Here is a 20,292-nt window from a genome sequence, read left to right as displayed (position 1 = left end):
ATCCCGACCGACGGCGATACCGCTGTTTATGCCACTTCCGCATTTTCAGCACCAACGCGCTTGATAGGGCAGTTGACCTATGCTTTGGAACCTGACGTCATGTCCATGACAACCTACCAATGCGAATCCACTGCCTGTTGTCTAACGTTGTGTTTACTCAGTCCGTGCTGTGTTGCCACGCTGTCTCTTCTGTCCCTTTTTTTCTAAGGTTGATGTGAAAATTAGTCTGACATGAAACTGAGGAACCGCCACCTTCTGCTGCTATGGATGCTAGTCTGCTCCGGCACAACGGAGGCTATAGAGCCCATCAGCACCAGCATAGCGGTCGGCGTGGCTGCGGCTCTAACTGGGTTTTTAGCAACTCATCAGAACATTTTCTGCTATATACGCGAGTGCTGTCGACCGGAGTGGATTTCTTTCAACAGAACAGGTACATGTCTCTTTAATCCTTTGCTAAACTCCCCACAAGGATTAAAGCTTGCAAAAAAACATTTGGTTTAACATTAGCTTAGCGAATACATATGCTACATGGTTAGCTGGCCGTACAAACAAAAAATCTACCTATAATACGTTTATTCAGTTGATTTTTACACCTTTTTCTAACTTGTCAAACATTTCTGGTGCCTGGCTAGGAACGTTGTCGATGTGTCACGTGTTCATGACGTATACGGAAGTTCCCCGTTGTAAAAGCTAGAAGCTAGCCTGCTGGTTTAGCGCGGGTTGCTATTATGGTCATTCTTCTACACAAAAACGACAGATGTTAAAAATTAATAGGTTCCGACGATGAAAGCTGCACGGATATATTTGTTGTTCCATGTTTTTTTGATAGCGAGTGTGCTGGTAAACGCGTTTGATCCGATCACAACAGCAGTGACAGTAGGCATATGTGCGTCGCTTGGGCGAACAATCTATGATTATTTTCATGAACGTTGCGATTCGAAATGGATAGCTTTCAATGTAACAGGTGAGCATGGGGTCATGAAGATGTGTGTTAACGCTTAAACGTAAACAAAAGAACAGAGAGTTGTAAACGTTACTCCTTCACTGTGTTGCGTGAGTGTTTTAACCATTAAAACCTAACCGGCAAATTCGAACATACTATAATATTTTAAGTTATGAGCAGTGTTTGGCTCATTTAAGCACCTATAACAGCGTTTCTGGCGAGTTTCACGGTTGTGGACTTGTTTTATAGGTACAAAAACAATCGCTAAAATATTAGACATTTTGCAGAATGTATATTGATGTTAGTGTTTTGTTATTATGTTCTTTTGAATGTGCTCCCTGTGTGACTTGTTCCTTTAGGTCGTTGATGGTGTACTTTTGCTTTCTAAATGCAGTCCGTTTGAAATATGTGTTGACTGATTGTCATCTAATACATAAATAATGAGTCATAACTGGAGATAAGGCAGAATAGGCAGTTTGCCACCACAGGTTTAACAGTTTGAGAAAGTTATTTCAGTCACATGTTTCCTGCCACTAATCCTGCTCACTTTCTATTGTTGAACTCTCTAGGACTCCAGACTGACCTGGAAAACAAACTCTTTGGGCAGCACATTGCATCACGCATCATCTTAAAAGCTGTGAATGGATTCATGAGCAATGACAACCCGAAGAAGCCCCTGGTGCTCTCTCTACACGGATGGACCGGCACAGGAAAGAACTTTGTTAGTAAGCTGATTGCAGAAAACATTTACAAGGAGGGAATGGACAGCAGCTTTGTTCATGTCTTCACTTCCACTCTACATTTTCCACATTCAAGTCAAAATGCTACTTACAAGGTATGGAGTAAAATATATTTTACTTTCATAAATTTTTCCACCTTCTCTGTGAATTTAAATTGCGGCTCTCCCTCAGTCTCAGTTACAGCAATGGATCAAAGGCAATGTCTCCAACTGTGAACGCTCCATGTTCATCTTTGATGAGATGGACAAAATGCATCCTGGCTTGATTGACAGCATTAAGCCGTACCTGGACTACTATGACAAGTTGGACGGAGTTTCCTATCGAAAATCAATGTTCATCTTTCTCAGGTAAAAAGCTGAAAGCATTTCTCAAGGCTGAGCTTAGGCTTCTTGTTTTGGCTCTGGTATCTAACATAAGTGTACATGTGAAACAGTCAACAGTGTGTTAAAAACAGATGATCAGAGACCTGTGCTAATACAGTTTGTGTTTCTTCTAGCAATGCTGGAGGGGAGAGCATCATAGAGACAGCTTTAAATTTTTGGATAGCAGGACGTGATCGAGAAGAGATCGAGTTAAAAGACCTGGAAAAAGCACTGTCACTATCTGTGTTCAACAACGACAAAAGTGAGTGCAAATTCCATTAATACATTTTCTATGATTTAAATGAAAACATTTTCCATACAGACATGTTTGTTTATCTCTTCTTCTAGGTGGCTTTTTTCACACAAGTTTGATTGACAAACACCTGGTGGACTTTTTCGTCCCGTTCCTGCCCCTGGAGCAAAAACACGTTGAGCAGTGTGTCATGGCCGAGATGAAGGCAAGAGAACTTGAGCCAGACCGGGATGTGGCTGAGAAGGTGGCTGGGGATTTGCACTATTTCCCCAAATCTGACAGAGCGTTTTCAACCAAAGGCTGCAAGGCGATACAGAGCAAGTTGGACTACTACCTATAATGTCAGCATCTGACGGATGGCGTGTTCGCTCACTGTGTGCACTTTCTTCAAAAGGAAAAACTCTCAGCCAAATGACTAAAGAGAGGAAGTCAAGCTGACTGCAAAGGTCTCTGTAGAGGCTTCTCCGTCTGACCTTGTGGCCATTGAGATGATATCAGGAGGCCTTCTCCAATGTTGCATCTCACTTACATTAAATGGAGGGGCTAGTGAAGCGCACAGCACCAGCTGTATGAAAAAATAATAAGATTGGAAGGCTATCCTTTGTAGCTGATTAAAGAGCTTGATGTCTGCTTTTATGTCACACGAGCTTCCCAGGTGGTTTTGTTTTCCTGAGAGCTTCTTAATGATTTGGGTGTCCTGCTGTCACTCTTATTTGTTTTTATGAATGTGTACTCTATGTGCACATATATGGATTACTGAACGTATCTGCCTTAATTCGTTGTTTTTTACAGTGTACTTAAATATCATTAACGGTCACAGACGAACCTTGTGGGGTAAGGTCAATACAATAGGGGCTTAATGCAGAAAGATCCTGTTTGTGTGTCATTTGAAAGGAGGGTTTTCTATACTGTTCCTATCTTAATATGGTTAATTTGGTTAATTTGATACATTACAAACAGATTGAAGGGATTATATTTGGAAATGTTTGTGTAATTGGTAGAAATATATAGTCATGCCAAGAATGGTATGCTTCAAACACAAAAAAGTTTTTTTTTTTAGTTCCATCCAGAAATGATACTTGGGTTATTTTTCAGTTCAGCTAAATGATTCCTCTAAAAAGCACAATACTGTCTCTATTAAAATGGGCAATTGATAAGTTTGTGGTCTAATGTAGGTGTATGTAGATGATTAACAGGTCTCATTATATAGAACTCTTGAGTGATTATACAGAATATCTGACACAACTTTTAAGGTATCTTTGTGTTGGGTTCTTGCCATTGAGCACCATTTGTGAAACTGGATAATGACCATTGTACAGTCATTCTAAAAGGGGACAGCTGTCCTGTTCACTTGATTTTGGACACTTGGAGCGTTACCCGATGACTGCTACATTTAGTGTCTATACTGCTCAGGCCACAAACTTAATTTGACAAAGGCAGCATACAACATACCAATCCTAGTGTTTGTATAGAAGACGACGAACTGTTGATTTTTTAAAATCTGACACTTTGTGGCTTTTAAAACACTGGAATCAAGTGCTTTTACCTACCCCTGACTGTGAATGACCGCTGTTGGTGTGGATGGAGGACTGTAATACACCACCAGCAAAACACATCACAAATAAAATGTCACGTTTTTATCATTTTTTTCCCAAATGTTTTTCTATTTCAAAAAATCTCCTAATTTAACTAGTTAGTACTGTTATAGTATTCTAAGATTTGTATGCTGATGAAAGAGCTTTGACTTAAATAAAACTTGTGTAATAATCAAATAGCTTGCAAAACAAGGCTGTGCAAAGTTCAGCTTAAGATTCAAGGCTAAGTAAAGATCATGCAACAATTTTGGCATCATGTGGTAGGTGTTGTATCTAGTAGCTGCCCACCCAGCATCTGGCTTCTCCAGATATCCAGAGTAGCAGCAAGTTTATTGTAAGCAATTTCCTATCTCTATCTCCCTCTAATAACATGCACCCAGTGACACAGGAAGAAAGATGAAGAAACTGTAAATGTTTGCTCACTGCTGAGCAGCATTTTTTGACCAATCTTAAAGATCACAGCCACACGGAGACGAAGTCGTTTTCGTTTCCAAAACGATAAAATACATGCGTGCGTCCACATATATCCACACAAAACGCTGTAGTACATATGCCAGGCATGCGCTGTAACGCTACCACAGGAACCAAATCAGTAAAGACACGGAGCATGCGCACAAAACTCGTGCGATGTAAAGTGAAAAACTTAATAGTTGTCCACTTGCTGCTCGCTGAGTTAATATAGGAGCAGGAGATTTTACTGTAAAAGCGATATCAAGTTTATGCGGGTTAAGGCGGAGGTGGAGCTGTAGCGTCAACAAGAAGAAACTAGTCAGCTACCTACAAAAACTGGAGAATCACCAAATCATCAACCGCAAGCTCTATTTTCGACTGTATCCTGGGGAAGCCACTCCACGCCTGTATGGACTCCCCAAGATACACAAGGAAGGAGTCCCCCTCAGACCCATCGTCAGCAGCACAAACTCAGTCACATACAACGTGGCTAAGCACTTGGCTGAACTCCTGACACCACTGGTAGGTGACACACCACATCACATCCACAACTCGCAGGACTTTGTGAACAAGGTGGAGAAGATCCAAATGGACCCAGATGACACCATGGTCTCATGTGATGTCACCTCCTTGTTCACCTGCATCCCTACATCAGAAGCCACAGAGATGGTAAGGACGTGCCTCACACAAGACAGCACACTCAAGGAGAGAACCAACCTAACGCCAGACCACATCTGTGACCTGCTGGACCTCTGCCTGACCACCACTTATTTCCAGTACAATGGGAACTTTTACAGACAGAAGCACGGCTGTGCGATGGGATCACCTGTGTCTCCTATTGTGGCCAACCTCTACATGGAAGAAGTGGAGAGAAGAGCCCTGAGTTCCTATCCTGGAACCACCCCCACCCACTGGTTTAGATATGTGGATGACACCTGGGTCAATATCAAGACTAACGAAGTGGAATGGTTCACAGAACACATCAACGCAGTGGATAACAACATCAAGTTCACTCGCGAGGACACCAAGGACAACAATCTGGCCTTCTTGGACTGCACAGTACATATTGAGGAGGACAGGAGCCTCAATGTGGAAGTGTACAGGAAACCCACACACACGGACCAGTACCTGTTGTTTGATTCACACCACCCACTGGAACACAAACTGGGAGTCATCAGGACCCTGCAGCACAGAGCACAAACTGTACCAACCAGCTCAGAGGGGAAGAAGAAGGAGCAACACCACATCAGGAAGGCCCTGCAAACATGTGGCTACCCGAAGTGGGCACTCATCAAAGCCACAAAAACAAGACCCCCCAACAACAAGAAGAAGGACAACACCAGGCGGAGAAAGAACATCTCCATTCCATATGTGTCAGGAGTATCAGAGAAACTCCGCAGGATCTTCAACAACCATGACATCCCGGTCCATTTCAAACCTATGACAACACTGAGACAGAGACTGGTTCACCCGAAGGATAAGATTCCCAGGGAGAAACACAGCAATGTGATATATGCAGTCCAGTGCAGTGAGGAATGCTCTGATCTGTACATTGGAGAAACTAAACAACCACTCCACAGAAGAATGGCTCAGCACAGGAGAGCCACCTCCTCAGGACAAGACTCAGCTGTTCACCTCCACCTCAAAGACAAAGGACACTCCTTTGAGGACAACAACGTTCACATTTTAGATAGGGAGGAAAGGTGGTATGAAAGAGGAGTCAAGGAAGCCATCTATGTTAAGCTGGAAAAACCTTCCCTTAACAGAGGTGGTGGCCTCAGACATTATCTTTCTACCACATACAATGCAGTGATTCCATCCATTCCCAGGAAGTTTGCACATACTCACAGTAAGAACAAAGGGCTGTCAACCAGTCCCCCTCCGGCAGTTTCATAGTCGTTAGCCAGTCGTTAGACACACCTGGCCCAGTCAGCCAGAACATCACAGGTAAGTATGGAAACATTTAGTGCTATTGTTTGTAAGTTTTTTTTAAAGTTTTACCCAGACCCACCCACATAGGTCTGTAACCACATATAAACCATGTTTCCCCACCAAACAGTTAGAACTGATGAAGCTGCTTGGATGAGCAGCGAAACGTCTTCTAGAAAACTCTACAAGTCCAGACGCCTTGCTTCAATCTTCTCTACGTGTGGCGTCATCGTTTCAGAAAATCTTACTCTCTCCTTGCTAATCACTCAATCCGTACTCCCAGTATGTGGACTTCACTGTAGGGCACCAACTAATAAAGTCCTTGGGAAAACAACGTGTCATGTTGCATTCCCTCATTATGTTATTATAAGACAGGTACGTGCGGTCCGCGCAATGCATGATGGTATATATCGCTAATGTAGGACACCACTTTTCATGATATGAGGGCCGTATATCAGGTCTAAAAATTCTCACTACACATTCAGACAGCACTACAAAATGGCGAAGGCACTAGATAGGCCACTAGTGACAAAACTTAGGAAACGTCAGGAAATATAATAACTGCTACATGATCAAATAAAAGATAAAAGTAGTAAAACATTTAACACCTAGAATGCAACAGGTATAAATACACAAAGCACAAGTAAATAATATCTGGTGTCATATCAAGTTTATTTATATCAAATAGTACAGCAATTACCCCTTTCTTCTCCACGAGTGTCCATTTTGTTACAAGAAAAAAAGCACAAATATCTATGATTCCCAACAGTCCAGTGAGTTGGAGGCCACTGCTTGTTGCATTTTTGATGTAATCTTCATTCTTACTTTCAATTAAAAGTGAGACATTTGGTGTTTAGAGTCTTATACCAGCAGAACTGCATTAATGCACCCGTCATTTTCTGGGTTATTCGTCACCTGGGCATATTTACCTGAATATTAGAAATAGAAATAAAAAGTTACAGATTGAACACCTCACTAGCGTCTTTATGAAATCACACATGATAAAGCACTTACCCCAGATAACCTTTCCTCCTTGTGTGACCAAGCCCAGCTCACTGACATTAACCTCTATGACTGTTCCTTTTGTGATGACTCCCAATGAAGTGTAGAGTGGTGAAGAGGGGTTCTTCTTAACTCCAAGAATTGGTAGGCAAAAGGTGGCTTTCAGCTCTGGATGTGTGACATGAGCCTTCTTAAAACGCAAACCCTTAAAAAAGCAACAAGAAGAAGGAACTTAGTTGGATTTTTGAAGCATTTCAATTAATACAATAATTGAATTTTACATTTTTATCTTACCATGGGTCTGATAAAACGTTCATACTTTGGAGGTTTGCGTGTAAAGCCATCACCAACAAAACAAACTTTTGTGACCATCCTCTTCCAGGCTTTTTTCTGTCTCTTTCCAGTTTTGATGACTTTAAGAACTTCTGTCTCTCCCTGGGCGCGCACCTTTGGCAGGGGCACCTCCCACTTGCCCTGTAGAAAACATTATGTTTAAAACCACTGTTGTTGCCACACACACACACCTACAACGATACCATAAAACAAAACAATAATTTATGTGATCTGCAGATTTCAGTCTATACTTACAGCCTTCTCCTTTCTCTTCTGTTTGATCATGTTGGAGAGGACCTTAGCTCGGGACTGTCCCTCTCTGTCCAACAGGTAGGCTGGCACAGCTCCCTCAGGAGTCTTATCATCATTCTTCTGCTTGGTCTTCCTCTGTTCATGCATTTTGATGCTGTGAAAAAAGTCAGAATTGTGTGCGTTTTTATAAGCCAAAGTTCTCACATTTTATGCTTTTAAAAAGCTAAAGTTCGTTTACTACTTACGTTTTCTTCATCTGGATCTTCTCAGCATGTCTCTGTTTGTGGTACAATTTGGCCTTCAAGCCTATCATCTTCCTGGCTTTGTGGGACCGCTCATGAGCCTCACGGCTCTCCTTCTTTCTTTTCTTCTCATGGTGGTCAAGGCGGTAGCCATGCCTTTTGCGGTGCAACTCAATGTGCTCGTTCTGGGGCTACAAAATAACAACAAAAACAAAAAACACAATTCAAATCACAAACATAGATATAGGACTCATGTAGAAACCTTTCTATCAACACAAGACAGGATGCTGTTGTGTGGGCTGATGTGATATGACAGCCCCATTTAGGTGTGTGTGCTTTAAAATATTTAAATACAGGTTTAAAGTATCTAAAGTGACCCTGATTGTAAGCAAGTAGTTTAGAAGTAATCAAACAGTAGGTTGAAAGTGAACTTCTGATTATTTGTTTACATGTAAAAACACCATACTTTCTCTAGTTCTGTGCTCAAAAATTGAAGGATTTCAAGAAACTGATTGACTTTTTTTGTCCTGAAACGTTCTGACTAAAACAAAAAAAGACAAGATAGCTAGGTCTCTCGCTTATTGATGTAGAGAAACGATTCACTCAGGTTTACTGTCAAATAGCAAAACAATAACAAATATAATTCCGCGAAATTATGGCTCAAGTTTTACAATAACGATCCAAAGTACCTAGTAAATTTCAATACAATACCACAGTAAGACCAGTGGTCACATCTGAGTTACTAAATTATTTAAAATAAATATTCGCATGAGTATTCACGAGTTCTGATAACATCGCAAGAAATAGCCCTGATCGGGCACTTAAAATGTTCAAAAGCTCGAAATGATGGTAAACAAGTAATCCAACTTTTAAGAAATCTAACTATCATTCCCGTAGTTCAATAACCACCGTCTCAGTTGATATAAAAACACAATTTCTTCAAAACATTAGCGCAGAGCAGCACGTCACTCAGCCACATGTGCACCGTAGCTAATGTTAGCACAAAATGCTAACGCGTAAAACTGCCTGATAGTCGCTAAATATCGCAACTTAAAGTGACAATTCTCTTACCATTTTGTACTTGTGGAGTTACGTGTCACGGCAAATACGCTGAATGTGGTTCAACAGTTGTTGAAGACACGGAAATTTGATGTTTTTGTTTCAGGCTGGGGTTCGTCTGATGTTATTTTCCCCAAAGCCAATACTTAGAGGAAGTACGTCATCCATTCGTCACGAATTGTCCGTTGGTTTAACACGGACGGCTTTAGTTTGATAAAATACATCCCTATAGGAAATTTAAATGATACTATTTCAATGCAAAGATCTGCTATTATAAATGGTGTATGGTTTTATAAAATCATAATAAACAATTTACTTACTGATGGAAACCAGTCCGGAACTATAAGTCAAACACTCACAGTGTTCTCAGGAAGTATTTTGGAGCTGTACCGCAAAGCGTGACTTTTAAGACAGATGATTGCGTTCAGTAGGGCATTTTAAAGCAATTGTTTTGGATAAATTTACCATTTGGTGAATAGTAGAAATGCTCTATTTGAATGTTATTATGAATCCGAAACGAATGTGACCGCCGGCTGCAGTCTTCTGTTAAATGTCCCTCCAGAATGGCTTATGAAATGTGTAACTTAAAAGCTTAAAAGACACAGATAAGAGCGATACACGTTTGAACTTTGTGGACTTTTAGCAGTATGATTTGGGTAAGCTTAAAGTACTTTTCAAATTTTAAATGCGGAATTCATGACAATTCCATAACCGTGTTTCTACCCACAGGGAAGGTATTTACTAACTGCTGGCTTGCAAAGCTGCAGATGTAGACTCGGCTGTCATATAAGGAGGCAATACAGCTTTCTTCCAGGTACGTTGGCTTTGTCCTGTATATGAAAGACATGGATGTCAGTTGATTCATTTGAAAACCGGTTGTGTTATTTATTTGACCAACTCACTAATCAGCAATTGAAATTTCTACATGTTTGAACTGATTATTTATATTTACTCTCAGATGACATCAAATCATTGCGGGCTTTGGTCAACCCTGATATATCCAAGTAAGTAGGCAGGTTTTAAAAGACTCAAATGTGTTCTTGGATCTGTGTTAAATGTGTTCCTGTATCTGCAGGATCCGAAACATCGGAATTATGGCCCACATTGATGCAGGAAAGACGACAACCACAGAGAGGATGCTTTATTACTCCGGCTATACAAGGGCGCTAGGAGGTATGTGGGAAAATAACGTGTGGATATGGTTAATTCTTTCATATCCCTAACATTTTTTAATGTTGTTGCTTTTAGACGTCGATGATGGGGATACAGTCACAGATTTTTTGGCTCAAGAAAGGGAGCGTGGCATTACCATACAGTCCGCAGCTGTCACATTTGACTGGAAAAGTCATAGAATAAACCTTATAGACACCCCAGGTAAAACTATTTTTTCCAAAGCGTCTTTGTGAGAATGGCATGTGTCAGTGAATCTGAATCGGAGTAGAAACAGGACCACATCGGTGTGATTGCAGGACATGTTGACTTCACGCTGGAGGTGGAGCGAGCACTTCGTGTTTTGGATGGGGCTGTCGCAGTGTTTGACGCATCTGCTGGTGTTGAGGTCAGCTTTTTAAGACCGTTTCCCTTTTTATTAACTAAAACAGTTCACACATAATACGATGCCTCTGTTATCATTTTAAAATTTCCAACAGGCTCAGACTCTGACCGTGTGGAGACAAGCAGAGAAGCACCATGTCCCTTGTGTTTGTTTCCTAAATAAAATGGACAAGCCTGCCGCAAAGTGTGTGACTCAACATCTAATTTCACACCAGTTTTAGTTTGTTTTTACAAATTATCTGTAAACTGTTTTATTTTTTTGTACAGCCTAGAATTCTCTATTGACAGCATAAGGCAGAAGTTGAAAGCCAATCCAGTCCTCCTCCAGGTATGGTTAACAAAAAGTTTTATTTTAGTAATACGCTGAATAAAACTGGATGTCATTAGGTATTTAAAAAGTCTCATCTTTTCTAGATTCCCATTGGCAGTGGTAAGAACTTCACAGGTGTGATTGACCTGATAACCAACCAGAAGCTGATATGGAAGCCTAAATCTACCGAAGATGACGGGCGAGTGTTTAAAATCCACAACCTCGACCCATCTGATGATGCAGAGCTCCTGCAGACAGTCAGTGAGGCCAGGACAGCTTTAATTGAGATGGTATGAGATGGTACATGTTGTGACATTTACAACAATGATAAATCATAAATCAGTTTGTTCTAGATTGCTTCTTAACATTTTATGCTTGTTGTAACTCACAGGTTGCTGATTTGGATGACGAGTTTGCAGAACTATTGCTAACCGATTTCAGTGAGAACTTTGATGCTGTTAATTCCATCAAAGTAAGTCTTGGCATGATATCACCACATCATCCTATAAAATACTTCTAGTGATGAATGTGTCCTCAGCTACAGGAGGCTGTGCGGCGGGTGACGCTGGCCCGTAAAGGTGTCCCGGTACTCTGTGGGAGCTCTTTAAGAAACAAAGGTGTTCAGCCTCTTTTAGATGCCATCACTGCCTATCTGCCTGCTCCCAACGAGCGACACCATGACCTTGTGTGAGTAAAAAAATAATAATAAAACCTTACACCTAACTCTGTGCAGAACTGTCAAGTTCGAGAATAAATCCAGCATCATGTTGGATTTTTTTCTCCCTACTCCCTACCCTACTTCACACAGTGCAGTTCTCAAAGTATGTATCTATAATGTCCGTGGACTGTGAGCCCTGTTGTTATTTTATCCTCTCACAGGCGCTGGTACAAAGAGGACTTGTGTGCACTGGCCTTCAAGGTTATGCATGACAAACAGCGTGGCCCACTGGTGTTTCTGAGGATCTACTCTGGTACTCTGAAACCACAGACAGCTGTTCACAACATCAACAGGAACAGCACGTATGTGGTTCCCACTTTAGTATATCCCTAATTCACGTCTGAACCTAACAGTTGCTGCAGTGTCACAAATTGTTACAGCATAATAGGATCCTTGTGTTTGCAGTGAAAGGATGAGCAGGCTACTGGTGCCATTTGCTGATCAGCATGTAGAAATCCCATCATTGACAGCAGGAAACATTGCACTGACTGTGGGACTGAAGCAGGTAACATCATTTTGTGGATTTGTAAAATGAAAAAGTTTCCTTCTCAAAACGTTTTCTCTTCAGACGGTCACAGGGGACACCATCGTTTCATCCAAGGCTTCAGCAGCAGCTGCAGCCCGCCGAGCGCATAATGAAGGTGGAACAAAGAAGAGACACGGAGACCCTGCCAACGTTGTCCTATCAGGTGTGGAGATCCCTGATCCAGTCTTCTTCTGCACGATAGAGCCACCCACTATGGCCAAACAGGCAGGTCAGTGCTACTGATTCATAGTATCGTGTTATTGTTTATCTGTGCTTCAGTAATCTCACACATTTACTTTTTTTATCTCTAAAGATCTTGAAAATGCCCTTAACTGCCTTCAGAGAGAAGATCCCAGTCTTAAAGTCAGAGTTGACCCCGATTCTGGTCAGGTAATGGCATCAATGGATTAGCCAGGATTTATTTTCATCTAAGCATCTTGTTACAATGACTCAGCTGAAGGTCTTTCATCCTCAGACCATTTTGTGTGGAATGGGAGAGCTGCACATTGAGATTGTCCATGATCGCATCAGGAGAGAGTATGGGATTGAGACGCATCTCGGTCCTCTACAGGTGGCTTACAGAGAGACGATTCTCCATGAGGTCTCCACTACAGGTATAACTCATAATTTATAGTTGGTTGCTCAGAGGGATGATTCAGATTACATGAATTTGTTTATGATGCAGATACACTGGATCGGACAGTGGGTGAGAGACGACATGTTGTGACAGTAAAGCTAGCTGTCAGACCTGTGGACATCACCTCAGCAGGGGCTTCATGTGAATTTGCATTCACAGAAGAATTAGAGGGACATCTGTCACCAGAAATCAAAGAGGCGGTTCAGAATGGAATGCACAGCTCTTACCTTCAAGGTAATTTTAAACTCTTTAAAATGAGGGAAAGAAAACTAAAGTGTATTGTTTAACACTCATAAAATCCTCATAATGCAGGAAAATGCTGGTCTCAGATATATTAAGATCTCTTTGTCCTGTGCTGCCACCTTCAGGTCCACTGCTAGGTTACCCTCTACAGGGTATATCCACACTGGTCCAGGGTGTCGCCATAGAACCAGGAACATCACCCGCCATGGTGTCTGCCTGCGTGTCTCGCTGCATGCTGAAGGTAAACCATCATCTGTTAATATCATGGTTCAGTTATAACACTGTTGACAGAAAAACCAGAGTCTGCGTCTCTTTCGGATGTAGGCCCTGAGGCTGGCTGGAGGGCAAGTTCTGGAGCCGGTCATGTCACTGGAGGTGACTGTTGGAGAGGAACACCTGGGCGCTGTGCTGGGGGATTTGGCTCAAAGACGCGGAACAGTCAGAGACATCCAGAGTCGACAAGACGACAAGGTGCTGCTGGGAACAGTGCCTTTGGCTGAGATGATGGTGAGATGACACTTTAAAACCCCCTTTCTCTGCAGTATCTTTGGTTTAATTTACCTCACCTGAAAATTATTTATAATTTTAATCCCCTCTCTAAAGGGCTATTCCACTGCCCTGCGGACAGTGACATCAGGCAACGCCACTTTCTCCCTGGAGTTGGACACCTATGAGGCCATGAACATTCAGGATCAAAACACACTTCTTAAAAGAATGGGTGGTCTGCTGTGAGCCCATTCAGCCTTTCCAAACTGGACTATCAAGAACTATCATATTACCGTTTAGTAGCCTGGGTACTAAATATTATTTATTGTGTCAATATCAATTGTTGAATATCTGTTAATGTTAATCAATGTAAAATACATTCTTATTTTAAATGAAACAGTACTTTTATTGACAAATCGGTAATAGAAACATTCATAAAAGAAACAGTGCAATCAAAAATATTCATAATAATGAATATGATCAAGTGTTCAGTGGAGCGGTTTTAAAAAGAACAATGCGTTTAGAAGTCATACAATATTTTCTCTCTACAAAGGCTGCTCTTGATTTTGTTTTTTTTCCAGCATGGTAGTGATAGTGTACGGATAGGCTTCCCTTTTCAAATTCTGTTCCCGGAGCAGGCTTCTTAGATACCTTTGTACTCGCGTGGGCAGAAGCTGGAAAACAGCGGCTCAGCTGGGATACCACGCCTTAAAAGGAAGTTTAGATTAAGTCAGTTTTAATCTGTAACAGGAATGTGCTGGATGATTGAAAAAAAACAGAACATCTGATTTCCTGATGTAGATTAATTGATACTTACGCAACCATGCGACAACGGTGTACAGACAGTCTGTTGAAGGCATCGTCTATGTCAGTTACGTCTTTGGAGCTCCACAGTCGCTCTGCAACAGCACTGGCTCGAGGCCTGGGAGGGAATGGGGAAAACACACCTCATGGTTCAAAATCTTTGCAAGATTGATAGTTTAAACCTGTGAGAAAATAATGGTCAAGTCCGAGAGCCATTCTTTCTTTTAAATAGTCTGTCCCAGCTTTGTTTACATCGGCTTCGCTTCAGTGTGTTTGTGAAAACAGAAATTGGTCAGTGTTTCAGAACTCCTCAGTCTGAGACCAGGTTAAAATAAATCACACAGCAGTGACCACTTCCAGAAGAAAGTCCTAATCTGAAACTTAAAGGAATCATAAGACCCTTACCAGAGTCTGGGTGTAAGGTTAGTAGCGTCCACATACTCTCCCCACAAACAGGCTTCTCCTCCGATCACAAGCTTCTTCTGATCTTCAGTTCCTGTTTTGAAATATCACATATGATGAGGTCAGGAAAATTCAACATCCAGACCAGCCAACATTCCACTGGACAAAATGATAAATGATTAACTGAATGACAATTTTTCTTTTCCCCAACAGGCTCACACACATTTGCACAGGAGTGACAACACTTCAGATCTGGGTCATAAGTCTGAACCAGATGAAAACAAAACAATAAAACTGGATGGCATGAGTGGGGCAAAAGTCCAAACAAAATAAAAAATAAATAGCCAACGCCTAGTCGAGAAAAGTCAAATCATGCAAGACACAAACCCTCAAAGTCCTGTGGGTCGGCCCTGTAAACGCCCTGCCAGTCCTGGCCGTAGGAGATACGGTTCAGGTACCAGGGGGTGGACAGCAGGGTGTTGTACCCTGATGATGTAACATTTGCCATCTCATTCTGGTATTGCTGCTTGTTTCCTTTCCAAACGTGGATAATTGTGTCTGGTTTCAGCTACACAGCACACAGACACAAAGGTATGAGTCTCAGCAATAGAATGAGAGAAGAGGTGGTGGTGGAACGAAGACAAAAGTGTCAAGAGTCTTTAATTTAACACATAAAATGTGTTTTTCCTTCTTTGTTAAAATGGTTCATTGATGCTTTCACTTTTTTAAGAGGACCAAACCTTTTTGATTTTCCCCTGGCAGGTGAATTTAAACCCAGGACAAGGTAAATGCACTCTTGCCATATGATAACTTTAACATTTTATTATACCCCAGGATTGGTCCTCCATAGTGAAGAAACAGCCACCGAAACATCTGAAACCACCGACCACTCTGCCCCATGTTCACTTCATGTCAGTACAACAGTCTCATTGTCACAACTGTGCAGTTTTTCAAGTGTAAGCCTGTTGAACAAAAATCAATATTTGCCTCAAATTAGCAGGCCTAAATGTATTGTTTTAACACAAAGACCATTTTTTTTCGACATGAAAACTGACCGTTGAAGTTGAGCGGCTCAACCCTGTAGTACTTCTGCCAGTCTTGTGCGTAGCTAATATAATCTAGGTACCATGGGGAAGAGAGGATGGTGTTGTAGCCTGCAGCAGTCACTTTGCTCATCTCCTGATTACTGCCGCTACCGATCCACACATGCACTACCGTGTCCGGCTTCAGCTGGAAATGTTACAGGCAAAGCTCATGTGCTTAGGTTAGATACTACAGTACATGAGTTACTAATAGCATAGCTTGTCATTTTGAGTTTTGCTTGCATGATGATAATGTCATTACGTGACTAAAATGTGGTGAACAGCTTCCATTTTACCTTAACACCATTGTCAAAGACCTCCTGCCAGATCGTGTAGCCCTTCTTAGTAGTGGTGACGATGTCCAAGAGTCTGTCAGATCATACAAGGTAAAACATTAAACTGTTTCAGGTTGAGAGAAGAAACAGATATAAGTGAGAATCACACTTTTGGATGTAGAAGGATTCCAGTTTTTTGTAGTCTTGTCCGAAGCCTTGCTGCTCCATAAACTTCTGAATGTCCGGGTTGGACTTCCTACAGTGACAAAGCAGGAGATGTAGTGCATGGTCAAATCTTTAGGGATGATTAAATGTAGTTGTGAGTCAGGTGTAGTCTCAAAGGCCAGGTTGAACCAAGCCGGACCAGGACCAAAGGAGCATGATTTGTGAAAAAGACAGCTGCACTTGAAGGAGCCTTTTTAATGCTGCTGTATGTTTGGAGGCAGTGCTTGAATTGTGTGCACACAAAGAGTCTTACCAGCACGTGAAGTCCACCTCATCACCTCCCAGATGAACGTAGCCATCAGGGAACACGGTGCTGATCTCCTTGAAGAACTGAGTCATGAAGTCATACGTGGTGTTCAGGATGGGGTTCACTGGTCCGAAGGTGCCAGACGGTTTGGAGCCAGTGTAACAAGGTGTCAGCAGATCTTTCTGACCTAAAGAAGAAAAAGGATGTGCAGTTGAAACTTTTGAGAGAAAAAAAAGGGTGGTCAAGGTGTCGAGTCAGAAATTTTGCCTCAAACCAAACTCACCTTTACCCCAAGACTGTGTGTGTCCTGGTGTGTCAAACTCTGGGACGACTCGGATGCCTCTGAGACGAGCAAACTCGATCACCATCTTCACATCAGCGGGTGTATAGACGTGTGTGTATGGGTGATAAGCTCCCTGTGAACAGCACAATGAATAATCTGTGAGCAAAATACAAATGTATGAAAAGAAGCTCCTTGTGAGATAAACCTCTTACTGACCTGCTGGCTCAGCTGTGGGAAAGTTCTGCTCAGGTAAGGGAAGGACTGATCATCAACGATGTGCCAGTGGAAGACATTGAATTTGTTCCATGCCATGGTTTCCTGCATGAATCAACAAAGTCAAAATAAAGTAAAGAACATTATGAATTCAAAAATAAATTAAAGAGGGGTTGTTATATATACCAAATTAGCCAAGATGACTTTAATGGGAAGGAAATGTCGAGAGCTGTCCAACAAGATGCCTCTGTGAGGAAATCTGGGGAAGTCGCTGATCATGGTGGAGTTGATGTTTTTCTGAAAGCATGTAAAGATGAATGAAAGTGGGTTAAACGCTGGAACAAAAAGAGCTGACCAAACATCTGACTGAGAACACTGTAAACAGTCACACTTACAGCTCCAAATTCATCTTCATACAACAACTGGCTAAAAGTTTCCAAACCTAAAGAAAAAAGATTATTATTATCTTATCACTGTGTGAAAATATTTGAGGTTGTGATATCTCGGTCTGTGTGTGTGACTGTGAGGATGATGTTTCCTGACATGAAACCTACCATGCAGGGCTCCCCACACCTTTGGTGCTTTCAGGACAGCCACCGGCTGGTCCACTGACAGTTCATCTGCAGACACAAACAGTTTTTCTAGCACATTTAAAGCTCGTCAGGTGGTTACTGCGGCGGTAAAGGAGGGCTTTAAATCTTCAGTCTAGATTATCTGCAGTAATCCTGGTACTTTCTGTCCAGGTAATCTCCCGTCCCACTAGAAAGTCAGGAGTATGACAGTTGTCTAAGGCAACTGAGTAGCTGGAGAAAACAAGGCACTGCTGCTTCCAGACACCAGAAGAATTCATTAATATAGATGAGAGTGCATTATTTTCTGATTAACCCTATCAGCAGCAGGTTAATCTTTTCTTTAATTATAAAGCTGGAGTTTTTATTGGGACACTACCACCATGGTGGAAAAGTTGAATAGGTCAGCAACCAAACTGTACTTAAATTTTGTTTACTGGGCTGTTACAGAAAAATAAACCCGGAAATAACCGCAAATAACTGTTACCCTTAATCAGCAGATAAGGATCTGCAACTTTTAGCTTTGTAAAAACTTGTTTTATGTATTTCTATGATGGCATCACAAGTCGAAAATACACTGAAGGTTGTTACACTTTATTTTCTGTGCGTTTAAAAACAGCAGTTGTTGTGTATTATTCTCCAGGAAGAACAATTATCCATAATTGCAGTAATAAAAGCGCACTAACTTCCTTATCATTGCACAGCGCCTGCGCAGATCACCAGAAACCGCGTCTTGACAATAATATGTTATCAATGAGGAAGAGACTCACATGACTCGTCAGAAGTCAGAGCGGGGTATCCGTCACATTCAGAGTCAGGTGATGTGATCCACACCTGCAGCTCGGTCAGCTCTGACAGGTCTGCTCGCCTGTTTTTGGTGGGCCCCTGCTTTTTAGCGCTGCCAAACATGTATTCATAATACCTGTGTGTGTGTGAGAGAGAGAGGTGGTCCCTGAATGCAGCACGGCTCTGTGATTTCACATAAAATGAAAACAACAGATTAAAACAAACGCCGCGTCCTCCTCACCTCCTGTAGGCACTCTGCAGGAGCGTGCAGCTCGGACCAGCCGACGACTCTTTGGAGTCCACAATTCTGAAGCTGAAGCTGGTTACCTTCAATGAAACCTGTGAGAGCTGCACTTTCTGCGGCAGCGGCCACAGGGAGCCGTATTTAGACGCCTGAAACGCGCCCTCAACCTCCTCGTCGATGTAGTTGTACTGTGCCTGGCAAAAGCCCAGAGTCAGAAACAGAGCTGTGAACTTCAGAGCAGCAGTCATGTTGGTGGATGCTGTTACAGTAAAAAAATAAAAATCAAGAGTCACAAGACCAGCAGCGCGCAGACTGCTGCTTTATGCTGAAAGAGGAAGGCGGGACTTCCGGTCAGAAGGTAGGGTTAAGCACATTTAAAGGAAAATCACAACCTGTGCAATAAAAATGTAAATACTTTTTTTATTATTATTTTGAGTACAGTGACAAAATGTCGCAAAATGTTTACTATTACTTAAAGTAAATTAAATATACTTTGAAGGTTAAAAAAATCAAGAACAACACTGCTCGGAAATGTCACGCTGACAACAAGCTTAACAGGTTTTCCTATTGACGAATAGTTCTCTTTACCCGTTAGACCTGTACTCAACAACAATAAAAATAAATAAAAAAAAGAAATCACAAAATTAAAATGTAACATAAACAGAGCATGTTTGTAACCGTTTCAAGCGTCCTATCCATCAGTTCTGCTGCCAATCAAGCCTCTCATGTTCATTCATGCTCAATTTCATTTTTATTAATTTTACAGTTGCAGCACACCCAATCACCACCACTAAGAGCAAAAAAATCTATGGCCAAATAAATGTCTAACAAATGATTAAAAACAAGAAAAGTTTAGTAAAAGAAATGTGCAACATTATCTGCACTTGCAGTCTCCGTCCACTAGATGTCCCCCTGGTCACAGAGAAAGTCTTCATGGCATGACGCTGCCATCCAGTTTCTCTTCACAGCCTACTTCTGTGCATTGTCCTCAACATGAAGCTGCAGGGACTCTGTCTTTATACACAGCTGATAGGACAGGAAACTGGATGAAGTGTGTGTCCCGCCTCACACACACACACACAAGCACAGAAATCAAACTAAATCACAGCCTCAAGGGCCCACTGAGGACTTTAGTCACAGCCAAAATGTAGCGTCAACAGGGGACCACAGATGTGACTCACACAAGACGTGCAGGGTTAAAATTGGACTTCCTGTTCCTGGCTATCCCAACCAAAACAACCACAATGTCTTTATAATCCTATAGGGCCTAACAGTGGGTTGCAGGCAAACTTTATGGCATTTCCTATATTATGTTATTGTTTTGAAATGTCTGTCACTGCAGTCTGGGTGCCACAAAGTAACACAAACAGTTCTGCAGTTACAAGGACTTTTACTATTTAGAAGCAGTGTTATCTTTTCTGAACCACTCTATAGTCTGTAATCGTTGTGCATTTATTTAATCTGTTAATAGTACTTGATTTGTTTCTGCACTGGTGCTGGAGCAGACTACTCTTACTCTCTATGGCTC

The 20,292-nt window shown here is 41.8% G+C and overlaps 4 protein-coding genes across 7 annotated transcripts in view; 2 read left to right on the top strand and 2 right to left on the bottom strand.

Moving 5' to 3' along the window:
* The first annotated feature begins 107 nt into the window (after positions 1 to 107).
* On the top strand, positions 108 to 3,941 carry tor1 (torsin family 1). Of its 2 annotated transcripts, none has more exons than XM_028418476.1 (5): positions 108 to 430; positions 1,513 to 1,778; positions 1,855 to 2,030; positions 2,180 to 2,307; positions 2,394 to 3,941. In XM_028418476.1, the coding sequence occupies exons 1-5, from the start codon at positions 232 to 234 to the stop codon at positions 2,636 to 2,638; spliced, it is 1,014 nt and encodes a 337-aa protein (XP_028274277.1). In that variant the 5' UTR covers positions 108 to 231; the 3' UTR covers positions 2,639 to 3,941. The 2 variants fall into 2 exon arrangements, with proteins under 2 accessions (XP_028274277.1, XP_028274278.1); XM_028418477.1 differs by lacking the exon at positions 108 to 430 and adding an exon at positions 687 to 964.
* Positions 3,942 to 6,920: 2,979 nt separating this feature from the next.
* Positions 6,921 to 9,331, bottom strand: nsa2 (NSA2 ribosome biogenesis homolog (S. cerevisiae)). The gene is made up of 6 exons (XM_028418608.1): positions 9,173 to 9,331; positions 8,105 to 8,292; positions 7,863 to 8,013; positions 7,569 to 7,748; positions 7,287 to 7,479; positions 6,921 to 7,201 (listed from the first exon to the last, which is right to left on the bottom strand). The coding sequence occupies exons 1-6, from the start codon at positions 9,173 to 9,175 to the stop codon at positions 7,134 to 7,136; spliced, it is 783 nt and encodes a 260-aa protein (XP_028274409.1). The 5' UTR covers positions 9,176 to 9,331; the 3' UTR covers positions 6,921 to 7,133.
* Positions 9,332 to 9,548: 217 nt separating this feature from the next.
* Positions 9,549 to 14,031, top strand: gfm2 (GTP dependent ribosome recycling factor mitochondrial 2). The gene is made up of 20 exons (XM_028418707.1): positions 9,549 to 9,816; positions 9,890 to 9,974; positions 10,119 to 10,164; positions 10,236 to 10,333; positions 10,409 to 10,534; positions 10,630 to 10,718; positions 10,810 to 10,898; positions 10,982 to 11,042; positions 11,129 to 11,314; positions 11,416 to 11,496; positions 11,563 to 11,711; positions 11,904 to 12,044; positions 12,148 to 12,247; positions 12,311 to 12,497; positions 12,582 to 12,658; positions 12,744 to 12,882; positions 12,954 to 13,139; positions 13,274 to 13,389; positions 13,473 to 13,655; positions 13,752 to 14,031. The coding sequence occupies exons 1-20, from the start codon at positions 9,808 to 9,810 to the stop codon at positions 13,878 to 13,880; spliced, it is 2,277 nt and encodes a 758-aa protein (XP_028274508.1). The 5' UTR covers positions 9,549 to 9,807; the 3' UTR covers positions 13,881 to 14,031.
* The window catches only part of hexb (hexosaminidase B (beta polypeptide)), a 42,685-nt gene continuing 36,409 nt past the window's right edge, over positions 14,017 to 20,292 (bottom strand). Inside the window, exons 2-15 of one of the 3 annotated variants that reach the window (XM_028418710.1) lie at positions 18,762 to 18,958; positions 18,505 to 18,656; positions 17,720 to 17,785; positions 17,561 to 17,607; positions 17,352 to 17,462; positions 17,169 to 17,270; positions 16,953 to 17,085; positions 16,676 to 16,856; positions 16,367 to 16,453; positions 16,219 to 16,291; positions 15,228 to 15,408; positions 14,844 to 14,934; positions 14,452 to 14,556; positions 14,017 to 14,341 (exon numbers count right to left, since the gene is read on the bottom strand). In XM_028418710.1, coding sequence (XP_028274511.1) covers positions 14,278 to 14,341; positions 14,452 to 14,556; positions 14,844 to 14,934; positions 15,228 to 15,408; positions 16,219 to 16,291; positions 16,367 to 16,453; positions 16,676 to 16,856; positions 16,953 to 17,085; positions 17,169 to 17,270; positions 17,352 to 17,462; positions 17,561 to 17,607; positions 17,720 to 17,785; positions 18,505 to 18,643 — 1,380 coding nt within the window. In that variant the 5' untranslated portion in view covers positions 18,644 to 18,656; positions 18,762 to 18,958 and the 3' untranslated portion in view covers positions 14,017 to 14,277. Of the gene's footprint in view, positions 14,342 to 14,451; positions 14,557 to 14,843; positions 14,935 to 15,227; positions 15,409 to 15,895; positions 16,071 to 16,218; positions 16,292 to 16,366; positions 16,454 to 16,675; positions 16,857 to 16,952; positions 17,086 to 17,168; positions 17,271 to 17,351; positions 17,463 to 17,560; positions 17,608 to 17,719; positions 17,786 to 18,504; positions 18,657 to 18,761; positions 19,088 to 20,292 lie in introns of those variants that run through there. The other 2 variants (XM_028418709.1, XM_028418708.1) reach the window with 2 other exon arrangements.

This window comes from Parambassis ranga, chromosome 12, assembly GCF_900634625.1.
Source record: "Parambassis ranga chromosome 12, fParRan2.1, whole genome shotgun sequence".
Classification (NCBI taxonomy): Eukaryota; Metazoa; Chordata; class Actinopteri; family Ambassidae; genus Parambassis; species Parambassis ranga.
The sequence above is the reverse complement of the archived record's forward strand: the minus strand, read 5'-3'. Positions and strand labels throughout refer to the sequence as shown.